At 43.2% G+C, this 21,234-nt stretch overlaps 1 protein-coding gene across 2 annotated transcripts in view; it reads right to left on the reverse strand.

Moving 5' to 3' along the window:
* Window positions 1-819: 819 nt before the first annotated feature.
* DOK2 (docking protein 2) overlaps window positions 820-21,234 on the reverse strand; it is a 127,882-nt gene continuing 107,467 nt past the window's right edge. The window contains exon 5 of one of the 2 annotated variants that reach the window (XM_086943663.1): window positions 820-4,298. In XM_086943663.1, the coding sequence (XP_086799789.1) occupies window positions 3,333-4,298 (966 nt within the window). In that variant the 3' untranslated portion in view covers window positions 820-3,332. The remainder of the gene's footprint in view (window positions 4,299-21,234) is intronic. The other variant, XM_086943664.1, reaches the window with a different exon arrangement.

Consider the following 21,234-nt stretch of genomic DNA (forward strand, 5'->3'; position numbering starts at 1 on the left):
CATGGGCCACGCCCCCATGCAAATGAGGAAGCATCCAGTTAAGAAAGCGCTGGTGCTGTATGTGCGCCAGAGCTATCGGTATTACCGAAGGGGACACGCAAGCATCTGCGGCCCTTTCAGTAATACCAAAGTGCCCCGGGGGCACCAAGATGGGCCAAATGCCCGTTGCACCCTTGGAGTCCCTTGTGTATTACGGCCTCAGGTGTGTTGATCCAATTGAGCCAATTGAATCTAAGCAGGAGTACAACATTCAAAATCCTTATGTTTGTTGACTGAAATATGAGCCCCAGAAAAGTGATGGATCACTGGCACCGTGTCAAGTGGTATCCTTGGATTGATGTGCATTGGTGGAGCTGTGTGTGGGTGCCAGTTCTGGATCACCCAGGGACACTGCAGCCCTGCCGTGGAAGGGCTGTGCATCGCAGCAATGTATACACAGGCACTGGAAGTAGGGCTGCAGGAGTGCTGCAGCACACCTGGAAATAACCATGCTAAAGTTGGTGGGTGAATGAACAAAAAAGAACCATTGAATTTTTGTCTGTATCTTGTTACTTTTTGCTGTGCACTCAAAGTCAGAGGTAAAATGTCAGGTTATGTTTTCTGACAGATTGCTGCTTTATACATTTGCACTTGGAGATTGGTGTTTACTTTTTCTTTCCTGACCGCACAGTGAGAATTTTGAAAAGTGAATTATATGGTAATTTTGCTGGCGTACAAGGAGTGTGAAATGAAAGTCTGTAGGATATGATTTTTTTCTCACACAATAAAATGTAAATGTATGCAGATGTTTTGGAAAAATATTTCAAAATATACCACAAATTAATTACTGTTTTTTTAATTCTGAAACGTGATGGAAGCAAAGAATTTTAATAGGATCAAAACATATCAGGACACTTTACTTAGTGATGGGCAAATAATTAGTCACTGAAACAAGATTTCCACAGTTGTTTGTGTGTTATATAGTTTTATCAGTAAAACTGCATGTCTGTGAAAATGTAGCAGCCATGTCAATGGAAAATGTACTGTCTGTAAAGGACAGTGCACTACCATACCATGCTGCATTAATATTTTTGCGACCGTGTGCTCCAAAATACACCCGTACATACAACATCCTTACTGCTCTCCTATGGAACGGGCATGGCTCAGTCGCAACAAGGCTCTTTGTGCGATGCTTGGATTTTTCAGCATCCCTATGGCTTCGGTGATGTAGCACTGATAGCAGCACACCCACGCTGAATAGTGTTCCAGCGCCACTTAACCCCTTGAATGCTGATGACGGCCCCCGTCCGTCATGCACTACGGCGCTCGTGTGCTGATGACGGCTGGGGGCTGTCATAAACCCGCCCACTTGCGATTTTGCTGCACAGGTGCAGAATCGCGGCCGCATGCAAGGGGTTAATATATATGGAAGTAGGTACATCCGGGTAAAAGCTTGTGGTCCTCCATTTAAAAAGCTTTGCTTGTGGATCTTGTGAATCTCGTCCTTACCATCCTCTTCCTTGGAATGTGGCATTGGCACACACCTCTCCCCATAGCATTTACCATCTCAACAACAAGCCTCCGCAGTTTGCTGATCTTGTTTTATGTTATGTTGTTTTGTGGTGCCATGTGTGTTATGTTTTTTGGTTCTATGTTATGGTATTGTATTGTGTTATGCTGTGTTGTGATATTTTGTCTTGTCGTGTTATGGTGTTGCTATATTATGTTATGAATTGTTCTGATAAAGGATTTGGAAACATGGGTGGGCCTGCGCTGCTCATTCATGCAAGATAAAGGCAGACGGCTTTCTTTGCCTTACTTGAATGACAGAGGGAAGTTTGAAGGGGCACACCTGTAAAGTACATGGAGGGTGCCCACCACGCTCTGGACCCAGTCAGAAGCTCTCAGGCCAGGAGCCCGCCACCTGTGCGCAGAGCCAGAAGGGGTCCCTTGGAACTCCGGGGCCAATCTGCACCATGGGGCCTGCGGGGGCTAATGTTACGCCACTGGATGGATGAATGTGACTGCAGCGAAATTTAAAACCCTTATGTTGGCACTGCTGATTATTGGCTGAAATTCAATCAAATCAAGAGAGGATCTACCAAGAGTGAAGAAAGTGTAGTAGCACCAGAGCCCAGAGGTGTGAGGGACCTAGTGCACCCCCTAAAATAGCTGTTTTTCCATTAACAAAAATGGGACGTGGACGCCATTTTCCTCAGTTGCACTAGCGTCCAGAGCACCTTAGCTATGGCATTCAATCTAGTTTCTATTTGTATGTTTGAGTCAACGCTGCACTCCGGGCTTACACGAGGGAGCCAGTGCTTCGCAGCGGGGTCCTTCTCGGAGCAGCAGCGGAGCTGGAAGAAGGTTGGTTGTGTCTGCTGAAAAAGTGGGGCCAGGATGTGGACTCAGGGAGGAGACAATTACATGCAGTTTACATAACTATGTAACAGGAACAATCCAAGGAATATAACCTTTTAGAAGGTATGTATTCTGAACAAGTACAGGAACCACACTGAAACCCCCCGTTAACTTACTGGTCATGAAGCTAAAATTCACCCAAAAGCACCATACATAGTAGAACTTTCAATTTCATTTTTCCAGCCTACAACTCCCATCATGCACATTGCTACCGACTGACGAATTTGAGTGGGATGGAAGTCAATCTCATGGCACGGGGAACACATCAGACCTGAAATTGAAGCATGCATGGGAACCAGTTATGGGATAACTGGATGTGTGGGGGTCATGGCAGTTTGAAATTGCAGGAGTGCTGCCAGTCAGGACTGACACGCACCGACTGAGCTGTATATCCGTGGTGGGTCTTGAATTTCACAGGCGCCCCACATGACTGAGATACATTAGTGGAGCTGAGAGTGCATTGCCAAGTCTGGAAAAAGAAAGCTGCAGGTCAGGATTGAACATCCCTGACAGAGATAACAACATGCGGCCAGCAGAGCTTGCTTATCATATAATTACCTTTAAATGCATTGGAAGTGCTGAAATAAAACCATACAAGAAGTCCTACTAATTACAGTCCTCAACGTGTACACGCATGAGCAAGCCAATTTCTCCATTCCATTCATTTGTGTAAGTTTGCCAGTGAATTATTTCACTTTGCTAACATAACACAGAGTGAAAGTGGGGAGCAAGGAACTCGACGTCATAAAATTGGTGTCTAATCCCAGAGCAGGAACCCCCAAAGCACGCTTCCTCTAAGGGCTTCAAGACCTTGGAGTGTCCTCCTTTCCTTTCGGTTCTGTACTCAGTGTTTTTTTTGTCGTACATTGGTGAACAACAGACAGTTGTCCAACGTCTTTGCCGCATAACCCGGCATTTACTCCCTACACATTTCACTTGTTCAGGTTCTTCAAGATCACATTGTCATACTCACAATCCCCCAGCCAGTCCTCGATGGACTCTTCCTGCCTCCCCACTCCCCCAGTACAAGAGCTGCCTGGCATGTTCTTGGGCACTGAGTAGTCATCCAGAATAGGGTTGTAGGGGTATTCATGCCCCAGGGGGTCAGGCTCGGTGGCCTGAAGCTTCCATGCCTCCCCTGTTACCTCCGCTGGCTCATCGTAAACGGAGTGGCTAGTCCCGCCCTCAGGCTCGTCATAGATGTGCTCCTCAAGTAACTGATGCACTGGCGCCTTCACCTTCATGACGTTCACCTCCTCAATTCTGTTGTACAGAGGATCAGGGGGGTCAGGCCAATCTGGATTTGGGTTAGCCTGCAGGAAGCTACCAAATCCTGAATTCGCCAAAGATTTGGCAATGGTGTCAAAGGGGACAGCATACTCGGACTCCAGCTGGCTATGGGCTGTCTTATTGTGGATCCGGCCACCACCTGTTGGTCCTGCCCGGACAACCACATCGGATGGCTCAGAATAAGGGCTTTCCGGCAATTGGACACCTTTCTTCTTAGCATTTTGCAGTGTTTTGGAGCATTTGCTGTTTTGGGAGGTGGGCATGATTTCCTTGGCAGGCCGCAGGGATGAGCACCTGTCACTGATGGAGTTGGACGTCTTGCCCGATAACTTCCATTTGTCGCTTGGAGATTTCTGGTCATCGTTCTTCAGATCCAGCAACAGGAGTCCTGTGGTACCTACACAGCGATAGGTCTCATTGTTACCACCACCATGGCTGTGCTCCACTTGGCTGCCACCTCCCCAACTGGGATCATCCTGGGAGTTCACTTTTTGAACGCGGATGGCCGATTCAATGGCCATGAAGATCTCACTCCCCTGTCTGGTTTCAAACTCAAAGTTGCCTTCTCCAGAGGCACATCGCCTGCCCGCTTCAAAGGAGAAGGTCACCTGTTGAGGAGGGAGGAGGAAACAAAGTCAGCTTGGTGCACAGCAGGAAGATTTATAAGTAGGTCAACAGATACACAGAGCCAGTAATGTGAAGACATATGCCCAAACAGACCCACAGACCCACAAGCACTCGGTCATGTGCACACACCCCTTCTCAGGCAAACCACACCAAGGCCGGCACTCCCACAGATACCCATAGACACAAATAGTAACGCGATACACACATCATGCACTTAAAGACAAACTCACATTTGGACCCAGATCAATACACACATACAGACGAAACAACAAAGAGGGCATCAATTAGAGGTGAAGAAACCCCTCGACACCCACCTTTTAATTGCATGGACTCTTTTAGGGGTCAGACTGTGATTTTCCTTATGGTGAAGCTTTTGCTTGCTCCACTGTCAAGAAAAGGGTTATGCGGAAGTGACGTCATTTTCGAATAGTGCCTTTCCTCCCTGTGACTGCTGTGTCAACCATGGCGGTCCCAGACAGAAAATTGCACATATATGCCCACCACAACCTGGACCATTAGCTTTTTCCCCACAAAACACTCCTGTTCTGGAGGTCTGTGCTTCAGAAAAACCTACGGCATATCAACACTGTGGCATTGTGGTCCAGCCTTCACCATTTTTTTCTCCCCCTGCTTGAAAGCAGAAATCACTTCAGGGGAAAAAGGCAACCATCCTGGAGACAAACTCCAAGTTTGGCGGATAATCCACAGTTGGTTCTCCCAACTTTAAGTGACCCATACACACATCCCCCTACTCACAAAAGGCATGAATACAAACACACCAAACACTTAAAAACATACAGCAGAATTACAAATCGAGCTGTTTAGGGCCAGTATCCCTCTTATCTCTACCAGAATTAAAAACACCGGCGGGGCGGGATGTGGAGATAATGGGCTTGATAATAGGCCCTTGTGAATTCCCATAGAAGCCCAGGTTAACACCAGAACCTGGGTTTCTATGGGAATTCACAAGGGCATATTATCAAGCCCATTATCGCCGCTTTAGCGGCAGTTTCCTGCCGATAAAAGCGGCGATAATGTATCGCCCTTTCTTGATAATATGGCCCACTGTTCCCCACAAATTGCCGAATGTTATGTTTTTCCTCGGAGCTTTTCACAGAAATTTTGGCTGATCTCAGTAGCCTCAGACACCATATGAAAACTGGGGATTTGAAATCCTGATGGGGCAAGTAAATTCTGTTGCCATTCCCAACTAGGATTACCGGGGCCACTTGGAATCAGACTGTAACTCACACACAGACACCCACGCATTCAAATCCACAAATACCCAGAAAGTTACACGCAGAATCACAACTAAACAGTGCTGCAGACTGATATCATAGTAGAGGGCTTGCCGCTAATCCTAAGAGCACATCTATATTTGTAATATGTTTCTGATTTTTGTTGATCAAATAGACGGCATCATCTTAACCACAGAATTTGTTTTCTTTGGACAAACTCAGGGCCCGATTCACAAAGGTAAAGTTACACTAAAAGGCTAACTTAGACCAAAAGTCTAACTTTACTATTCATAAAGGTAAGTTACTACTAGCAACTCTACTACTAGCAATTTTTCTAGTAGTACCGTTACTTCTAGTGACTTTACTACTAGTAGATTTACTAGTAGTAAAATTACTAGTAGTAACTTACCTTTGTGAATACCGAAAAGTAGTAAAGTCAGACTTTTAATCTAAGTTAGACTTTTGGTCTAACTTTACCTTTGTGAATTGGGCCCTCAGTATTGAAACTTCTATTTACACCTCAACAGAGAGTTAAATGTAGTATTGAAACTTTTAGTTACACCTCAACAGAGAGTTAAATGCAGAGTCATTAATAAGCACTAGACCGGATGACTCATACTGGCCAACCCTATCAATTTAGACAGTAGGTCACCACTTTTAAGTGATTCCTACCCTCTACCAATTTTAAGCTAATTACTACACCTTCTTTAAGCTAGCCGGTGATGGCAAAGATATCACACTGCACACCAGCTCATGATACTTACATTACGGCCCTGGGAGCCGTGTCTGATAAGACCGGTATTGTAATCACTGGGCCGCTAGGGAATATCTAGGAGATCTCCGCTGCTGAATACCCTCAACTCTCTAGGGAAGGTCAGGACTGCCTGGGAGGGCAATGTTGGGGAATTGGATGATGATTGCTGGACAGAGGCCAAAATGGCTGCTTGGTTTTAGCTATGCCCTCCTATTTGTAACTTGTACAGTTTTCACAGGATATATTATAGCCATCACAAGCTCTGACAGATGGACAGAACCCCCCCCCCCCCGCGCGCGAAATGTGGTTTACCAAGAGAAAGTCTCAATGAAATAGTCTGCTTGTGTACACAGATAGTGACCTATTGGTACCAAGTATACAAAGTCCTATCTGCAATTCTAGGCACTCCCACTCGATAAGACCCAAATGTGGCACTCCTGGGGATTATGGAGGGATAGGCGGACTCTAGGAGCCAGAGAACCTAAGCAGCAGAGGGATTCCTGGTGGCTAAACGAGACACAGCTCATCATTGGTGGAGGAAGGCACCTCCGCGCTTCGAGGACTGGGCACGGGGACTGGACTACTGCTCGGCAGAAGAAAATACAATATATAAATGGAGAGCTAAGAATCGTGAGATCTGGTTTTCCAACTCTCAGCTATGAGTGATTCTGACTGAACAGCCATTGATCAACATGCCCGAGGTCCCTTTCCTATCCTTCTTCGTCACTGAACTAACATTTTGTTATTGGTTGTGTGGAAATACCTGCAGCCTTGCATCTTACATGCTCTCATGTTGTCGGTTATGTGTATTACTTGTTATAAAATGTAATTAACAGATTTTTTTTAAAGGGGACAAATGGTTGATCTTGTCTATGAGGCATGTCAAGGAGCACCATACACTAGTTCAATTTTTACCTCACTACACAGAGACCATAGTACCTGTTCTGAAGTTCTTTTCTAGGATTGCAATGAGGCATCTTGAACTTGCCTTCTGGGTGCCAATCTTGTTCTACAACCTCGTGTAATTCTTGGATATAGTGATGCTGAGATTGTCTCTTAGAGCTCAAATGAAAGTTGAGTTTTTGTTATCTGCTTAAAACCTTAAGGACTTGTTATCTGAACTTTCACCTAGGAAGAATGAAACTCAAACTAACTACTTACCTGTCCATGAGCACTGATGCTGGACAGCTGGAATGCTATTGGTTCAATCATTTAGGTTATATAACAATGGGGTAAGCCGAAAGACCACTGGACCCAGGTAATACACAGTACGGAACGCTCGTACGGCGCTCGTATGGAACGGCGAGGTTGAATTTATTCTCCCACCATGACAAGATGTAAAGGAATTAACCAGTGTGAATTAAATTACGGGGTTTGTTGGAACTGTGACAACCACCGAACATAGCCTTATTGGATGGTTTTGACCTTCAGGTGGCCTTCTAATTTGATCACCATTACTATCTGTGCCCATGATGACCAGTTCATGCTGGACCATGGGACAGTTTAACCAGTGATTGCTACTAGAACCATTGATTCGCGAGTCCCCTGTCCCTTTAGCCTCTTTGACGTTGGAGCCTACGAGCCCATTTTGTTCTGATAATGACAGTCTGATTCATCATGCGGAGAGTAAATGGTCTCTCCTCCCCTCTTTTGGTCGTGATGAAGAGCCAATTGTAAGGATTAATCTACTTACATGAACCAGGGGATCGAAATGTCGACGGTCCTTGTCAGAGTGGACAAATGCAGACAATAGAAATTGATTATCTATGCCAAAGTAACTATATCCATATGTAATTGTTGCCTCCATGTGGATGGGTAGGTCTCTATCAATTTGCCAATGTAATTATTTACACATTGCCTTTCCTTACCCAAACCCTCACAAGTCCACACTTCCCTTTGAGCACTTTCTCCTCACTTTCTCTGGAGCACCTGCATTTTATATATAAATGTACATACTATCTATGCTGTTTCATTGAATAAATCACCATATGATGACATTTTGATACATTGTAAGATTTGTTTTCAGCGTGATGTTACATTTTGTTTATTGAATTATGTACCGCCATGACCTTTTCTTTTGTACTATTGTTTCAAGCATGGCATGTTTTGTGTTTTACTCCCTTAGGGAATGGTAGATGGTGCAGTCAGAATTGTTCCACACCAACTTAGCAAAAGAATCATCAATTGTAGGTCACTCTTGAAACTTGTGACTGCTCCATAAGTTTGTGATCACTGAAGCATGATTCTCCAGTGATTGACTCTCAGGGAGAGAAGGTAAGTGGAGAATTAGCTCCGTTAAAGCATTGGTCCATTGCCTGCTTGAATCACATCAGAAGGCCCTGTCAGGTTATTGATAAAGTTGTCTACCAGGACAAGGAGGTGATCTCTATCAGGAATGAGGGCAAATCCAGCATTCACTTTTCTTGGCATCGGTTCTATGATAATAGAGGCAGGTGGTTCCACTGGCCTTGACCCTGGGCACTGGAAGCAGCAAGTCATCATGTCTTCCAGTTGCTTTCTGATGTCAAAAAAACAAAATTTCTGATGAGTTCTCATTTTGATATTGACAATACCGTGGTGTCCAGCATTGAGAATGTCAATATACTTTGAAGAGTCATGGGGACAACAATACAACGACCCCCTCTAGTGCAATTCTTCCTCTGTCAAAGAACACTTCTAGGCCGACAATTGTTGAGACGAGGATCAGGAAAAGAAGATGGCGGATTGAAAACGCCGCCCGGTGCAGCATGAATCCGTAGCTCCCTTGCATCAAACAACTTTGGAATGAGAAACGGCTGATCTACCCTAATGTCAAACCTGAGAAACAGCAGACCGCAACTCTTATTTTCATAGGATTCATACATTTTAAACTTAGTGCTGATTTACCTTCAGGAAAGGCGCTGCTGCTTTGTGCGGAGGGAGTCGAATGCGGCTTCTGCTTGTGGGAGGACACGTTGGCCGGGACCTGCGGTCTGAGGCAGGCTGGGCTCGCTGGGCTCGTTGGTCGCTGCTATCTTGGCTCGGCTCTTCGGGTCTGGGCTGTGGCTTTCTTTCTCGCACCTGGAGAGTAACGAACGCCTCCTGCTCTGACACTTGTGGGGCTTGCTTCCTGGCAGCGAACAGTACGGCGTGTGTAATGGCTCCGAAGAACCCACCGCGGAGCACAAGGATTGTGAAGGGTGCCTCGGCTGCAATGGTGGAAGAGAACGGCTGTCAGGGAAACACCGCGGCCGCTGCTGCAAATAATGTCGCGGCTGAGAAACGAGCGATGGCCGAAAAGCAAAAGACTCCTGCAAAGTCCCTCGGGAAAGAAGGAGCTGGAATGAGCTCACAGAACTCACATACGACTGGGAAACAAGATAAGGCTGCAATAATACCGGGTAAGCAGCAGATTATACGACCTCCTATGTTCACTGTTGCAGATAAAAACACCACCACAAAAATGAAAGGGATTAATGTAACCACTGCTTCTGCTCCCTCTATAATTAATGGCACTATAGAGCTAATGGATAAGGATAAGACTAAAGACACTGAGAGAGATGAAAGCGCTGATAATTTTGAAGAGGCTATAGAAATCTCAGAGGCAGATAAGGTTGACAAAGATGTAGTACAGTCACATGCGCTGGACTTAGAGGGCATGGAGATAATGGATGCAGAGCCAGATTTAAGTGGCGCTGAATCGAACAATGTACCTAACAACATGAACTATGAGACTTTGGAAACTAATATCAATACTCAGGTGGTAGCGGTGCATAATACTATTGAAGGCCACGAAGTAACTGGGTCCCCCGGTGACTCTGTTGTGGAAAATAGTGAGAAACAGGATGGGTCTAACGATGAATATGAGGAACTGATCGATGATGAAGATAATGGTGGGGTGGACTCTTCCCAGGATGTGTTGAAATCACTGGCTCAGAAAAAAGAGAGAGGGAAGGCTAAAAATAAATCAAAGAACAAGAAAAATACTAACCCTTCCACTCTTTCTACGGCTATAACATATGCAAATACTAGAGGCAAACCTATTATAGACGAGAGCCCACTGCGTAAGTGGATTCAAGCTAAAGGAGGGGTAAAAACAATGGCTCTACGATTATCAGGAAATAGGTCCACGGGACTGCCCATTCCCCCACAAGAAGAGCAGGATAACGTAACTCCCTCCAATCCCTTAAATCAACCAATATTGGACAAATCTATTGGGGGGGTGAGTTCGCATGAAGGAATAGGTGGCAGAGAAGAGACAAATGGAAATGCTTTCAATCATATTGCATACCCTACCCTCTCTACTAGAGAAGCTATGGTTGAGGGGACTGGCCACTGTGAAAAGGAGGCACACATTTCCTTAAACTTACCCCCGGAAACAATCCCTCAGGGGAATATTTTATCTGACACACCATTGTTGGAGATTCCTTCTCTAGCCTTAATCCTAAATACGCTGACCGAACAACGACATGAAGCACAACAATACTTCTTGCAATTGAAAGAGGACAACACAAAGACACAAAACTACCTGCTTGAAGTTAATAGTAAAATGAGCAATATAACCCAAGAAGTAGAAGAATTACAACAGAGGGTTGTAAAATTGAAGAACAATCGGCACATACTGAACAAAAAAATACCCGCCATGATGAAGAGATCCGGGCTCTACAATACAAAATCGAGGACATGGAAAATAGACAAAGAAGACAGAATCTTAGACTTTTCGGGATTCCAGAAGGATCGGAAGGATCAGACCCTCGTGCTTACATTGTTAAACTTTTCCAACGTGCTTTCCCGGATCTGGGGGACTGGGACTGGGACTCTCAGCTACAAAGAGTTCACAGACTGCCGCTAGTAAACAGAAATAAAGGAAACAAATTTCCTCGTCCTTTCCTGATTTTTTGGGGAAATTTTTTACTGAGGCAGGCGGTTTCTCTGAAAGCAAGACCTAACTCCCCAATTGTCACAGAAGATGTAACTTTCTTTGTTAGGTCAGACCTTTGCAAGACTACTATGGAGAGACGATGGAACTTACGTCAATTAATTGATTCTTTTAAAGCAACAGGGGCACAGGTTTTTCTTCAGGAACCTGCTTGCTTAAAAGTCATTAAAGCTGGTCATACGTATTTTCTTAACCAGGTTAAAGAGGCGGAGCTGGTCTTAGCAAGAATTACTAATGTATAAGACCTACAAGAGCTGATATTGTTTGAATCTCATCAATGTTCATAAGGTGCTGACAAAATGACAAACTGATATTGTATTTGGGGGGGTTCAGATCGGCATACTTAAAGATGAAGGTGAGGGGTATACGGATAGCTGCACCCTCAAGAGGCTGCCCAACCAACGGCAGCAGGTGCGAAAGGGGGGATTTTCCCTATGGTACGGGGGGAGGACAGAGTAGGGAGGGGGAGGGAGTGGGAGAGGGGTACGGGGAGGGGGTAAAAGTAACAAATGACATGACAAGTCTATGTGAGGATAACTTGGCAGTTATAAGATGTAAAATTAATAGGAACGATAAGAAAGGGACAGAGATTAATGATTTCACTTACATTCGAAATGGCGTACTGTAGTTGCTTAGCTTGGAATGTGTCAGGCTTGAATAATAAGACTAAAAGAAATCTAGTCTACGAGGAATTGAAAATGTATGATGCACAGTTGGTTATGTTAACAGAAACACATATTTGTTTTAAGGACAAAAACTTTCTGACTCAATTAGGGTACGAGTTGGTAGTTTGCACAAATTTAAATGCTCCAATAAGAGGAGTCGCAATATTAAAGAAGAGACAAATGCGGGGGGAAGTAATTAAAACTGTTGCAGATAACGGGGGACGATGGGCAATAATGCAAATGCGGATAGGAGAATGTATCTATGTCTTTTGTGCTATCTATGGGTCAAATAGAGATGAGAAACGTATATTTGATTGGTTGAATGTAGAATTATTATCTTGGGTGGGCGAACTTATTTTGATGGGGGACTTTAATTGTGTACTAAATTACGAACAAGATGTGACGAAGAGAGGGATATTCCCAAGCATGCGTAAAACGAGAGCAGCAATACTGGAACTAGCAAGGATACATAATGCGAAAGACATATGGCGCAGCCTTTATCCAGGTATACCAGGGTATACCTACTATTCATCCCCCCCACAAACTATGCTCTCAAATAGATTTGGCTTGGGCTTCAGATGCATTAATGGATTCAGGACACATGGAGATTATGCCAAAAATTTCCTCTAATCATAATCCTATTATTTTTACATTTGGTTTAGCCCAAAGGTCAAACGAAATACGCCCTTTTACATTTCCAAGATATTTACTATCGGATGAAGTTTTTGTAATATCCCTTAAGGAACATATAAAGGAATTTATTACAAACAATAGTGACACTGCCAATGTTCTATCAGTATGGGATGCTTGCAAGGCCTCTATTAGGGGGATAGCACAACAATATGTATTCAAACAAAATGCAATAAGAAAGAAAGAGACAAAGATAACGACGGCCAATATTCTACAGATTGAGAAACAACTAGCTGATAATCTCAGAGCCGAGATGTTGAGTAGGTCAGACATTGCTCAATTGGAAAACAAACTTTTGACTCTGCGCTCAACTATTAAAAGTTCACTTAGGGAAAAAAATAGCTATAAGATACTTAAATATAAACTTTCTCAATATGAATGTGGAGATAGAGTAGGGAAGCTTTTGGCCTACAAAGTTGCTGACGATCGAGCATCAACGCTAATTAAATCTATAAAGGGCCCTAACGATATTTTATATTCACAGCCTATACAAATTATGGAACAATTTGCTTCTTATAACGAAAATCTATACACTCCAGAGAGCAGGGATACAGAAGATCAGATTCAATCTTATATAAATGATAAACTACCAGCAAAACAATCTTTAGATCAGGAAAACCTTGATAAACTGGAAGAGAACTACACTTTAGAAGAACTACGCTTAGCAGTGTTTTCTCTTCCATCTAACAAGGCGGCGGGAGAAGATACACTCCCAATTGAACTTTATAAAATTTGTGCCGACGAAATCTTACCCCTTTTTTGTTTAGTAGCCAATTCAATTAATGTCACAGGCAAGGCCCCGGAATCTTGGAAAACTGCTAAAATCATGTTTTTTTTAATAAAAAAAACCATCTACAGAATGCGGGTCGTACAGACCAATATCTTTAATAAATACTGATGCTAAGGCTTACTCAAAGTTGATATCAATAAGACTGGCACCTCTTATGCCATATTTAGTAAATGACCAACAACATGGTTTTGTAGTAGGGAGGGATACTACTACCCATGTTAACATGGCCATTACGGCATTTGATGTGGCAGCAACTAATCTCACCCCACTCAGTATGATACTTCTAGACGCAGAAAAAGCATTCGACCGAGTGGGGTGGGATTACTTGTGGAGGGTTTTGAAACAGTTCGGTATTAAAGAGCGGTTTCTTAGAAGCATACAGGCTTTATATAGAGATCCTAATGCTAAAATTAGCTATGCCGGGTCACTTTCACCAACATTTGCGATCTTAAGGGGGACTAGGCAGGGGTGTCCGCTTTCACCCCTGCTTTTTGCTCTCTCTATGGAACCCTTTATCAATGCCTTGCAAACCCAAGACAAGATAATACCGATACAACATGAACACAAAATTCTTAAAATAACTGCATACGCGGATGATCTAGCTATTTATACTACAAATGTGGCGGATGCATTAATCGAAATTACAGAAGAAGCTAAAAACTTTGGAGCTATTTCAGGGTACAAACTAAACCTTAATAAAACACAAATTATTATGAATTATCAAGCTAACTATGCAGTTCCAGGACTTTGCAAATCGGCAGTTTATTTGGGGGTTAACATTTCTTCTAAGACCAATGAAATAAATAGGTTAAACTATGACCCCTTACTAAAGGAAGTGACCATATTGCTTAAAAATGGCATAAAATTCCACTTAATCTATTGGGCCGAATTAATTTGATTAAAATGAATATCTTGCCTAAATTTTTATACCTTTTTCGTTCTATTCCAGTGCGAGTTAACAATTTATTTTTTTGAAAATTAGACGGAATTTGTAGCAGTTTCATTTGGAGTTATAAAAAGGCTAGAAGGTCCATGGCTATACTAAAACTATCACCTGAAAGAGGGGGTTTGGATTTCCCGGACTTTAAAGCTTACTTTATTGCATCATTAGTCTGTTAGCTAAAAACCAACATTTCTTTTTCTATCAGTTTATGCTTGGCACTTATTCAAATCAATTTTTAGCAAGAGTGCAAGATCCTAACTATTTTAAGCGGGTAAATTTAAGACCGCAAGAGATGCTGTACGCATTTGGAATTTGATTTTGACTTATTGTGATACTTCTTTTTTTCATACTGAACTACCACTTTGGGACAATTCTGGGCTCCCCGATATTTTTAGTGATAAGATTGGGATGGACTGGGCTAATTACGGAATTAAGATGCTAGGAGATCTGTATGGTTCAGAGGGCTTCTTACAGTTTTCAACTTTACAAATTTTGTATAACCTGCCCGAAGTAATGATATACAAATATATGCAAATCAAGGACTATTTGATACGGAAAATGAAGTTGAAAAAAAAAAACAGTTCGGACATCTGGAGCTGTTTATACAGTACGAAAAAGAAGTCTCTAATTAGTATGTGTTATAACTGTTTTAGTCAATACAAATCGGATGACTGCCCAAGATGGTAGCTAAAATGGACTGCTGACCTAGGAATTAATGTGACATCACAGAATATCTCAAACGCTTTCGTTAATAATAATAAATTAGTCCATTCCTCTAGCTTGAAGCTACAACTATATAGGACGATTAGCCAAATATACTATACTCCATTATACATATCTAAATGGTCACAAAATATTTTAAGCAGTGATCGTACAAAATGCCCTAAATGTGATCTGGTGGCAGCAGATCTCACACATATGATCTATTCATGCCCCATGCTCACTAAATACTGGCAAGAAATTGAAAAGGTCTTACTTCAAAAACAACTGATCAATACTCCAATCACTGCACCTCTGGTATTATTATCTTTACACTCTATGGGTATTAATAATAGGAGTTGGCTAAACATAGCTTTGTCCTGTGCGAGGCTGGTTGTAGCTAGAGCCTGGATATTTTCAGAATCCCCCTCATAGGATCGAGTGGTGGAATCTGCTACATGAAATATATACCATGGAAAAGGCTCTTGCAAAGGGTAGAAGCTTAAAAGCTGTAGCTAAAGTAGAAAAGATATAGGGTTAATTTTGTATAATCTATAAAGGATTTATGTTGTATTCTTTGTTTTATACGATATTATAGACCTATGTGGTCTCTTTTCTGATTTTTTAGAGAATGGCTTGCTTTTCTTTTTTTGATGTATATGCTGAACAATTATCTGTCCCTGTAAAAAAAAAAAGAACACTTCTAGGGTACTTTGTAGAGAACTTGTAAAGTCTTTTGCATGCCTGTTGTATGTCAATGGAAGATGTGTTAACACTCACTACACTCTATAGTGGTTCCCTCAATCATCGGATAGACGATAAGCATCATGGTGGCAATCACATACATTACACCCATTAGACAGGACCTGAATACTCACAAAAGTCATTTGTAGCCATTACAGTGAGGTATTCCTCTGATGGTATGTTGTAATTTATGTTGAGGTTATCAGTTCCAGGTTTATACACAATGGCGAAGGTGTATTCATTGACTTGAAGAATCAATGTTCAGTTCAGTCCAGGGTGGTGGTTACTAGGGTGATTACTGAAACAAGAGGATGATGCAGTTTGCAATGTGTGCAGATTTGGATGTGAAATCCATAGAGATAGAATTGGTGACACCCCCAGAGTATTGTGAAGGCCTCCTCGTCAATGTGGGAGTGTCTTTGTCCTTTGGCAGAGAGAGTCAGGGTAGCACAGAAAGGGCGTCAATTATTCATTGGTCGGATTTTGGGGAAGAAGCACAGCCACTAATCCACGGAGACGGATGTCTGCGATAGCTCTGTAGGTTTTCTAATGTTGGTGAACATCAACGCAGATTCTGATGACAGTGTTGCCTTTTTTCGACGCAATTCAAATGCCTGTCCTCTTTCCATTCCTACAAGCCATCCGTGGCTTGGTCATGAACATTGCAGTCTGAATGAACTACCCACAACACACAACCATGCTTAGGAATCCATTAACTTCTTGTGATATGGTACTGTGTCTTCTGCCTTCAAGTGGCAGATGCAGAGCTTGTTCGATATCGGGAATTTGCACCTGCTTCAGTGCAGGGCTAGACCACAACTGCATGGTTATTTTTGGAACTACTCCCATATGAGTATCAAATGTGGCGATATACCTCGAAGATCTGTCTAGTAGCAGCAGGCCGATTTTCACAACCACTTTGATCCATTCACTTTGATTGCAGGGTTGTCCACTGTGGGAGTGATGTGCCATTCTATTTTGATCAAGTTTTAGACATATGCATTCAGACTGAAAAATTCCTAAGTGGGCTGCTTTGGTTTTGGGGCAATAATTATTGATGAGCGTGGTGACTTCAACATTCTCTGTGATAACACGCTCGCACCTCAGGTCTAGTGGTATTCAACCTGTATCACAACTCAACAGGCATAACAGAGCCATCAATATGTAGCCTGATGCGCTTACCTTTTTGACAGCCAGTGCCTTAGAATATGTCCTCAAACCAATTCAGCATGTTTTTATTCAATCAAGATATATAAAGGGTGGCTAATCAACGGAAGGAAAACTTCAAGCTCACTTAAGTGAGTTCAGAAAGTAAATGTGCTGAGATGGAGAGAATTAGTACCCTGAGAGCTCAGGAGTGTGCCACGATATCTCTTGGTAAATCAAGAGCCTCGCCTTCTTTTTGTGCTACTCTTCCTGCTCATGAGTGCTGCTTATGATAAATGCGTCTATGACGGGGACTGGAAGGCTGCTGCAAAAGGGTTATATCTTTGTTTGAGTTGTCAACAGTATGGTAGTGGGTTTATCAATCAACCAATCAAACCAGACCGGTGAAGAGCAACTAATCTCCTGTGAGGGTATCCAGGCACTGAGGATCTTGCTGTGGAGGCTCCGTCGAACAGCTAGGTCGTAAGCCCTTTCCTGAATTCCAGCAGCGTGGGTGCGATCCAGAGGTGAAGAGGGTAGTCGTTCCAGGACTTGGCTGCAAGGTAGGAGAAGGAACGACCTCATCTGTGGCCTTCACATATGCAAGGGGTATGAGCGAGGTGAAGAAGGGGGGATAACAGTTATCCGGATGGTCAGTGGAAGTTCAGTTTATTGTTTTCAAAGGCACCTCCACTCACTGAGGTACTGGTATCATTGTAAGCGGTAATTAACTAACTGACTGATAACTACATTTCTGGTGATACGACCACATCCGCACTTCATTGCTGATGCTCAATATCACAATGAAGTCTGGCACATCTTCCTCTAGCCCATTGAGATCTATTGCAATGTCTTCCTTCTGCAAGAAATTCACTATCTTTTGGTTTGATGGGTTACAAAACTGGCTCTTGTTTTGGGGCACTAATGCCGAGTGACACACCTTGGCAAAGTGAGTTTGTTGCATGCTGAGCAGGTTTTACTGTTCAGATGATAGCTTGAGTGACGGAGGGTGCCATCACCACAATACCTGCCACAGTCCTTCTTTTTAGGATGTTGATCTCTTGTTGATCTCTTGACTGAGCAAAAGAAGATCCCAGCTGATGGTTCCACAGGTTTTGCCTTGATGGAGGCCCTTGGGTAGGAAGCTGCAATATGTAATAAGCAGCTTTCCAACAGTTCATGTGAGTGCCATATTGCAAGCATGTTTTGCAGCGTTATTCTTGGTTCTCATAGTAGCATCCTGTTAAGTTTTGCTGAATCTTGCTGTATGGTGTCCCTGTACGGACTGGGCGTCTATTTGCTTTTATGGGTTTAGTAAACTCCAGTGGCAGCCAACTTACATAGCCGCTCCTGTAAGATGTCCCTGTTCTTCTACAGCCTCGCTGTACCTCTTGTAGCTGCGTTTAGACTCGCTCCCCAATCCCATGTTGAGTTTCATAGTCAACAAGACAGTTGCAATTACAGGAAGAGCTCGTGGACTTTTGTGCCTGCGAAATGGAGAAGAAAGGGGCAACTGAAAGTAGTGTGTGGCTACTTTATTGCAAAGTATTAGTTCACTAGCCTTGAAACCCACAGCTTCCACATGGACACAAGGGGGATTGGAAAGACAGTATGTCAAATGGCAGCCATTGTATTGAGTTCGTCTGCAGCGTGCTGGAGTAGAAAGATGGCTAGAACTAATGAGAATGATGAGCAGAGGGCTAAAAATAGGTCAGAATAGGGCACCAAAATCAGGATTTATGTGATATTGGCAGGTCCACTCAAATGATGCTGTTGAGCGGCTTAGGCATTTTTCACATATAGATTTGCCGCATTTGCCACATAATCTATCATCCACTGCATTATCTGCAGAGTTGAAAAAAATAAAATTAGTTACTAGCTCAAATGGTTCAGAAGTTACTAAAAACGAGGCGACACATGTTCCTGCACAGTGGAAGGCCCTTTGCAAAGGTTGACTGGTAACCTTTCTGTTGCTTACTGCTATATTTGTGTGTTAAACTGGTACTAATGATGTGCAACCAATGCCCAGACATTGTTAGCAAGTGTAAAAATGAAAAAATAATGAAGTAATATTATTACAAAATGTTCCGCATTGCGCCGCATAATTTTCATTTTCATGCTGCATAATTTACTTACCCATGCTGCATAATTTGACCCTCTCCTGATGCATAATTCCAGTAGACTTGGCCATACGTTTTCAGGGCAAAGGACAGTCCCATAAGTCAGCGGGTGTTCCCCACACAAATTGTGTAGGGGGTGCTGCACTAATTCATGCAGAGATTGAGAGGATACAGGGAGTGAGGCACCGCGGGTGGCATCAGTAGTGACAGTGGCCTGATTTAGAGCGAGGTGGTTGACCCGCCTTGTCTCCATAGTTGTGTAGGATGTAACACATGCACATGCCTTTTGCCAATGGAGCACCCAGCAACGGACCATTCGTGGCCGGTGTTGGTAAGCGCGTTGGGGCGGCGGGGAGGAAGTCGACTGATGACGGTTTTATTTATTTTTCCTATTACGTGGTCTGTCTACTTCCCCCTCCCCGCACCCTGCCCCATTGTGCTTACCTGCACCGGCTGTGACTGCAAATGGACACAGAAAGCTTGATTCAGGCGTAGAGCCGGAATCACGCCTTCCAGGGCGGGGACGCATGGCTACAAGCCCAGTTGCTGCTCACCATTGAATAACAATGGATGGCCAAGAAAGAGACTTCAAGCCTCGTCCCTAGCTTCTCAAGGAAGGCATTAAAATGTAACATTTATTCCGAATATTTAGATAGGCCAATAAGTTTCAAGCAAACATACGTACTGTTTTGTGAAATAAAACGTACTTACAATACACACCGGAATTCAAATTTCACACAGTTTGTAAAGGGAGAGGAATTGCTCAAGATTTGATCTACCCCAAGTTGGTGTTATGGAAGTGGAACTGGTATGAAATACTCACAGCTTGTTAAAAATTGTTATAAATAAATGGCTTTGAAAAAATAGCAAAGGTGCGAAAAATTGACAATAAGTGAGGACAAAGAAGAACATTAAGTCCGGAAAGTTACAACATTACTTACAGTGTTCGAAAAGGGTCACAGTAAAAATGAACACAATAGACTCAGAGAAAACAAGCATTTGCAATGCAATAGGTCTCGCATTTACGCAGGTTTAAGCTATTGGCATTGTAAATGACAATGCCTTTTATTTACATTTTAAAAACAAAAATAAAAGGCAGTGATATTTGCAATGTCAATAGCTCAAACTTGCATAAATGCGAAACCTATTGCATATACCGGCATACAGAGTAAAGTAGAGAAACAGAGGTAGAGATGCAGGGCTAAGGAGGGGAGAAGATACAGGCCATACAGGGTAAAGAAGAGAAACAGACGTAGAGATGCAAGGTTAAGGAGAGAAGAAGATACCGGCATACAGAGTAAAGAAGAGAAACAGAGGAAAAGATGCAGGGCTAAGAAGGGGAGCAGATGAACGCATACAAGGTAACGGAGAGCAACAGAGGTAGAGATGCAGGGCTAAGGAGGGGAGCAGATGAACGCATACAGGGTAAAGGAGAGAAACAGAGATAGAGATGCAGGGCTAAGGAGGGGAGCAGATGAACGCATACAGGGTAAAGTAGAGAAGCAGAGGTAGAGATGCAGAGTTAAGGAGGGGACCAGATGAACGCATACAGGGTAAAGAAGAGAAACAGAGGTAGAGATGCATGGCTAAGAAGGGGAGAAGATGAATGCATACAGGGTAAAGTAGAGAAACAGAAGTAGATATGCAGGGCTAAGGAGGGAAGCAGGTCCAGGCATACAGGGTAAAGAAAAGAAAGAGAGGTAGAGATGCAGGGTTAAGGAGGGAAGCAGGTAAATGCATACAGAGTAAAGAAAAGGAACAGGGGTAGAGATGTAGGGCTAAGGAGTGAAGAAGATACAGGCATACAGGGTAAAGAAGAGGAACAGAGATAGAGATGCAGGGCTAAGGAGGAGCGCAGATACAGGCCATACAGGGTACAGGAGAGAAACAGAGGTATAGATGCAGGGTTGAGGAGGGGAAGACGATGAATGCATACAAGGTAAAGGGGAGAAGCAGAGGTGGAGCTGCAGTGTTAAGGAGGGGAGCTGATGAACACATATATGGTAAAGGGGAGAAACAGAGGTAGAGATGCAGGGCTGAAGGGGGAAAGCAGATTAATGCATACAGGGTAAAGGAGATAAACAGAGACAGAGATGCAGAGTTAAGGAGTGGAGCAGATGAACGCATATAGGGTAAAGGAGAGAAACTGGTAGAGATGATGGGTTAAGGACGGGAGCAGATGTATGCATACAGGGTAAAGGAGAGAAACA

This window comes from Lissotriton vulgaris, chromosome 11 (assembly GCF_964263255.1).
Source record: "Lissotriton vulgaris chromosome 11, aLisVul1.2, whole genome shotgun sequence".
Classification (NCBI taxonomy): Eukaryota; Metazoa; Chordata; class Amphibia; order Caudata; family Salamandridae; genus Lissotriton; species Lissotriton vulgaris.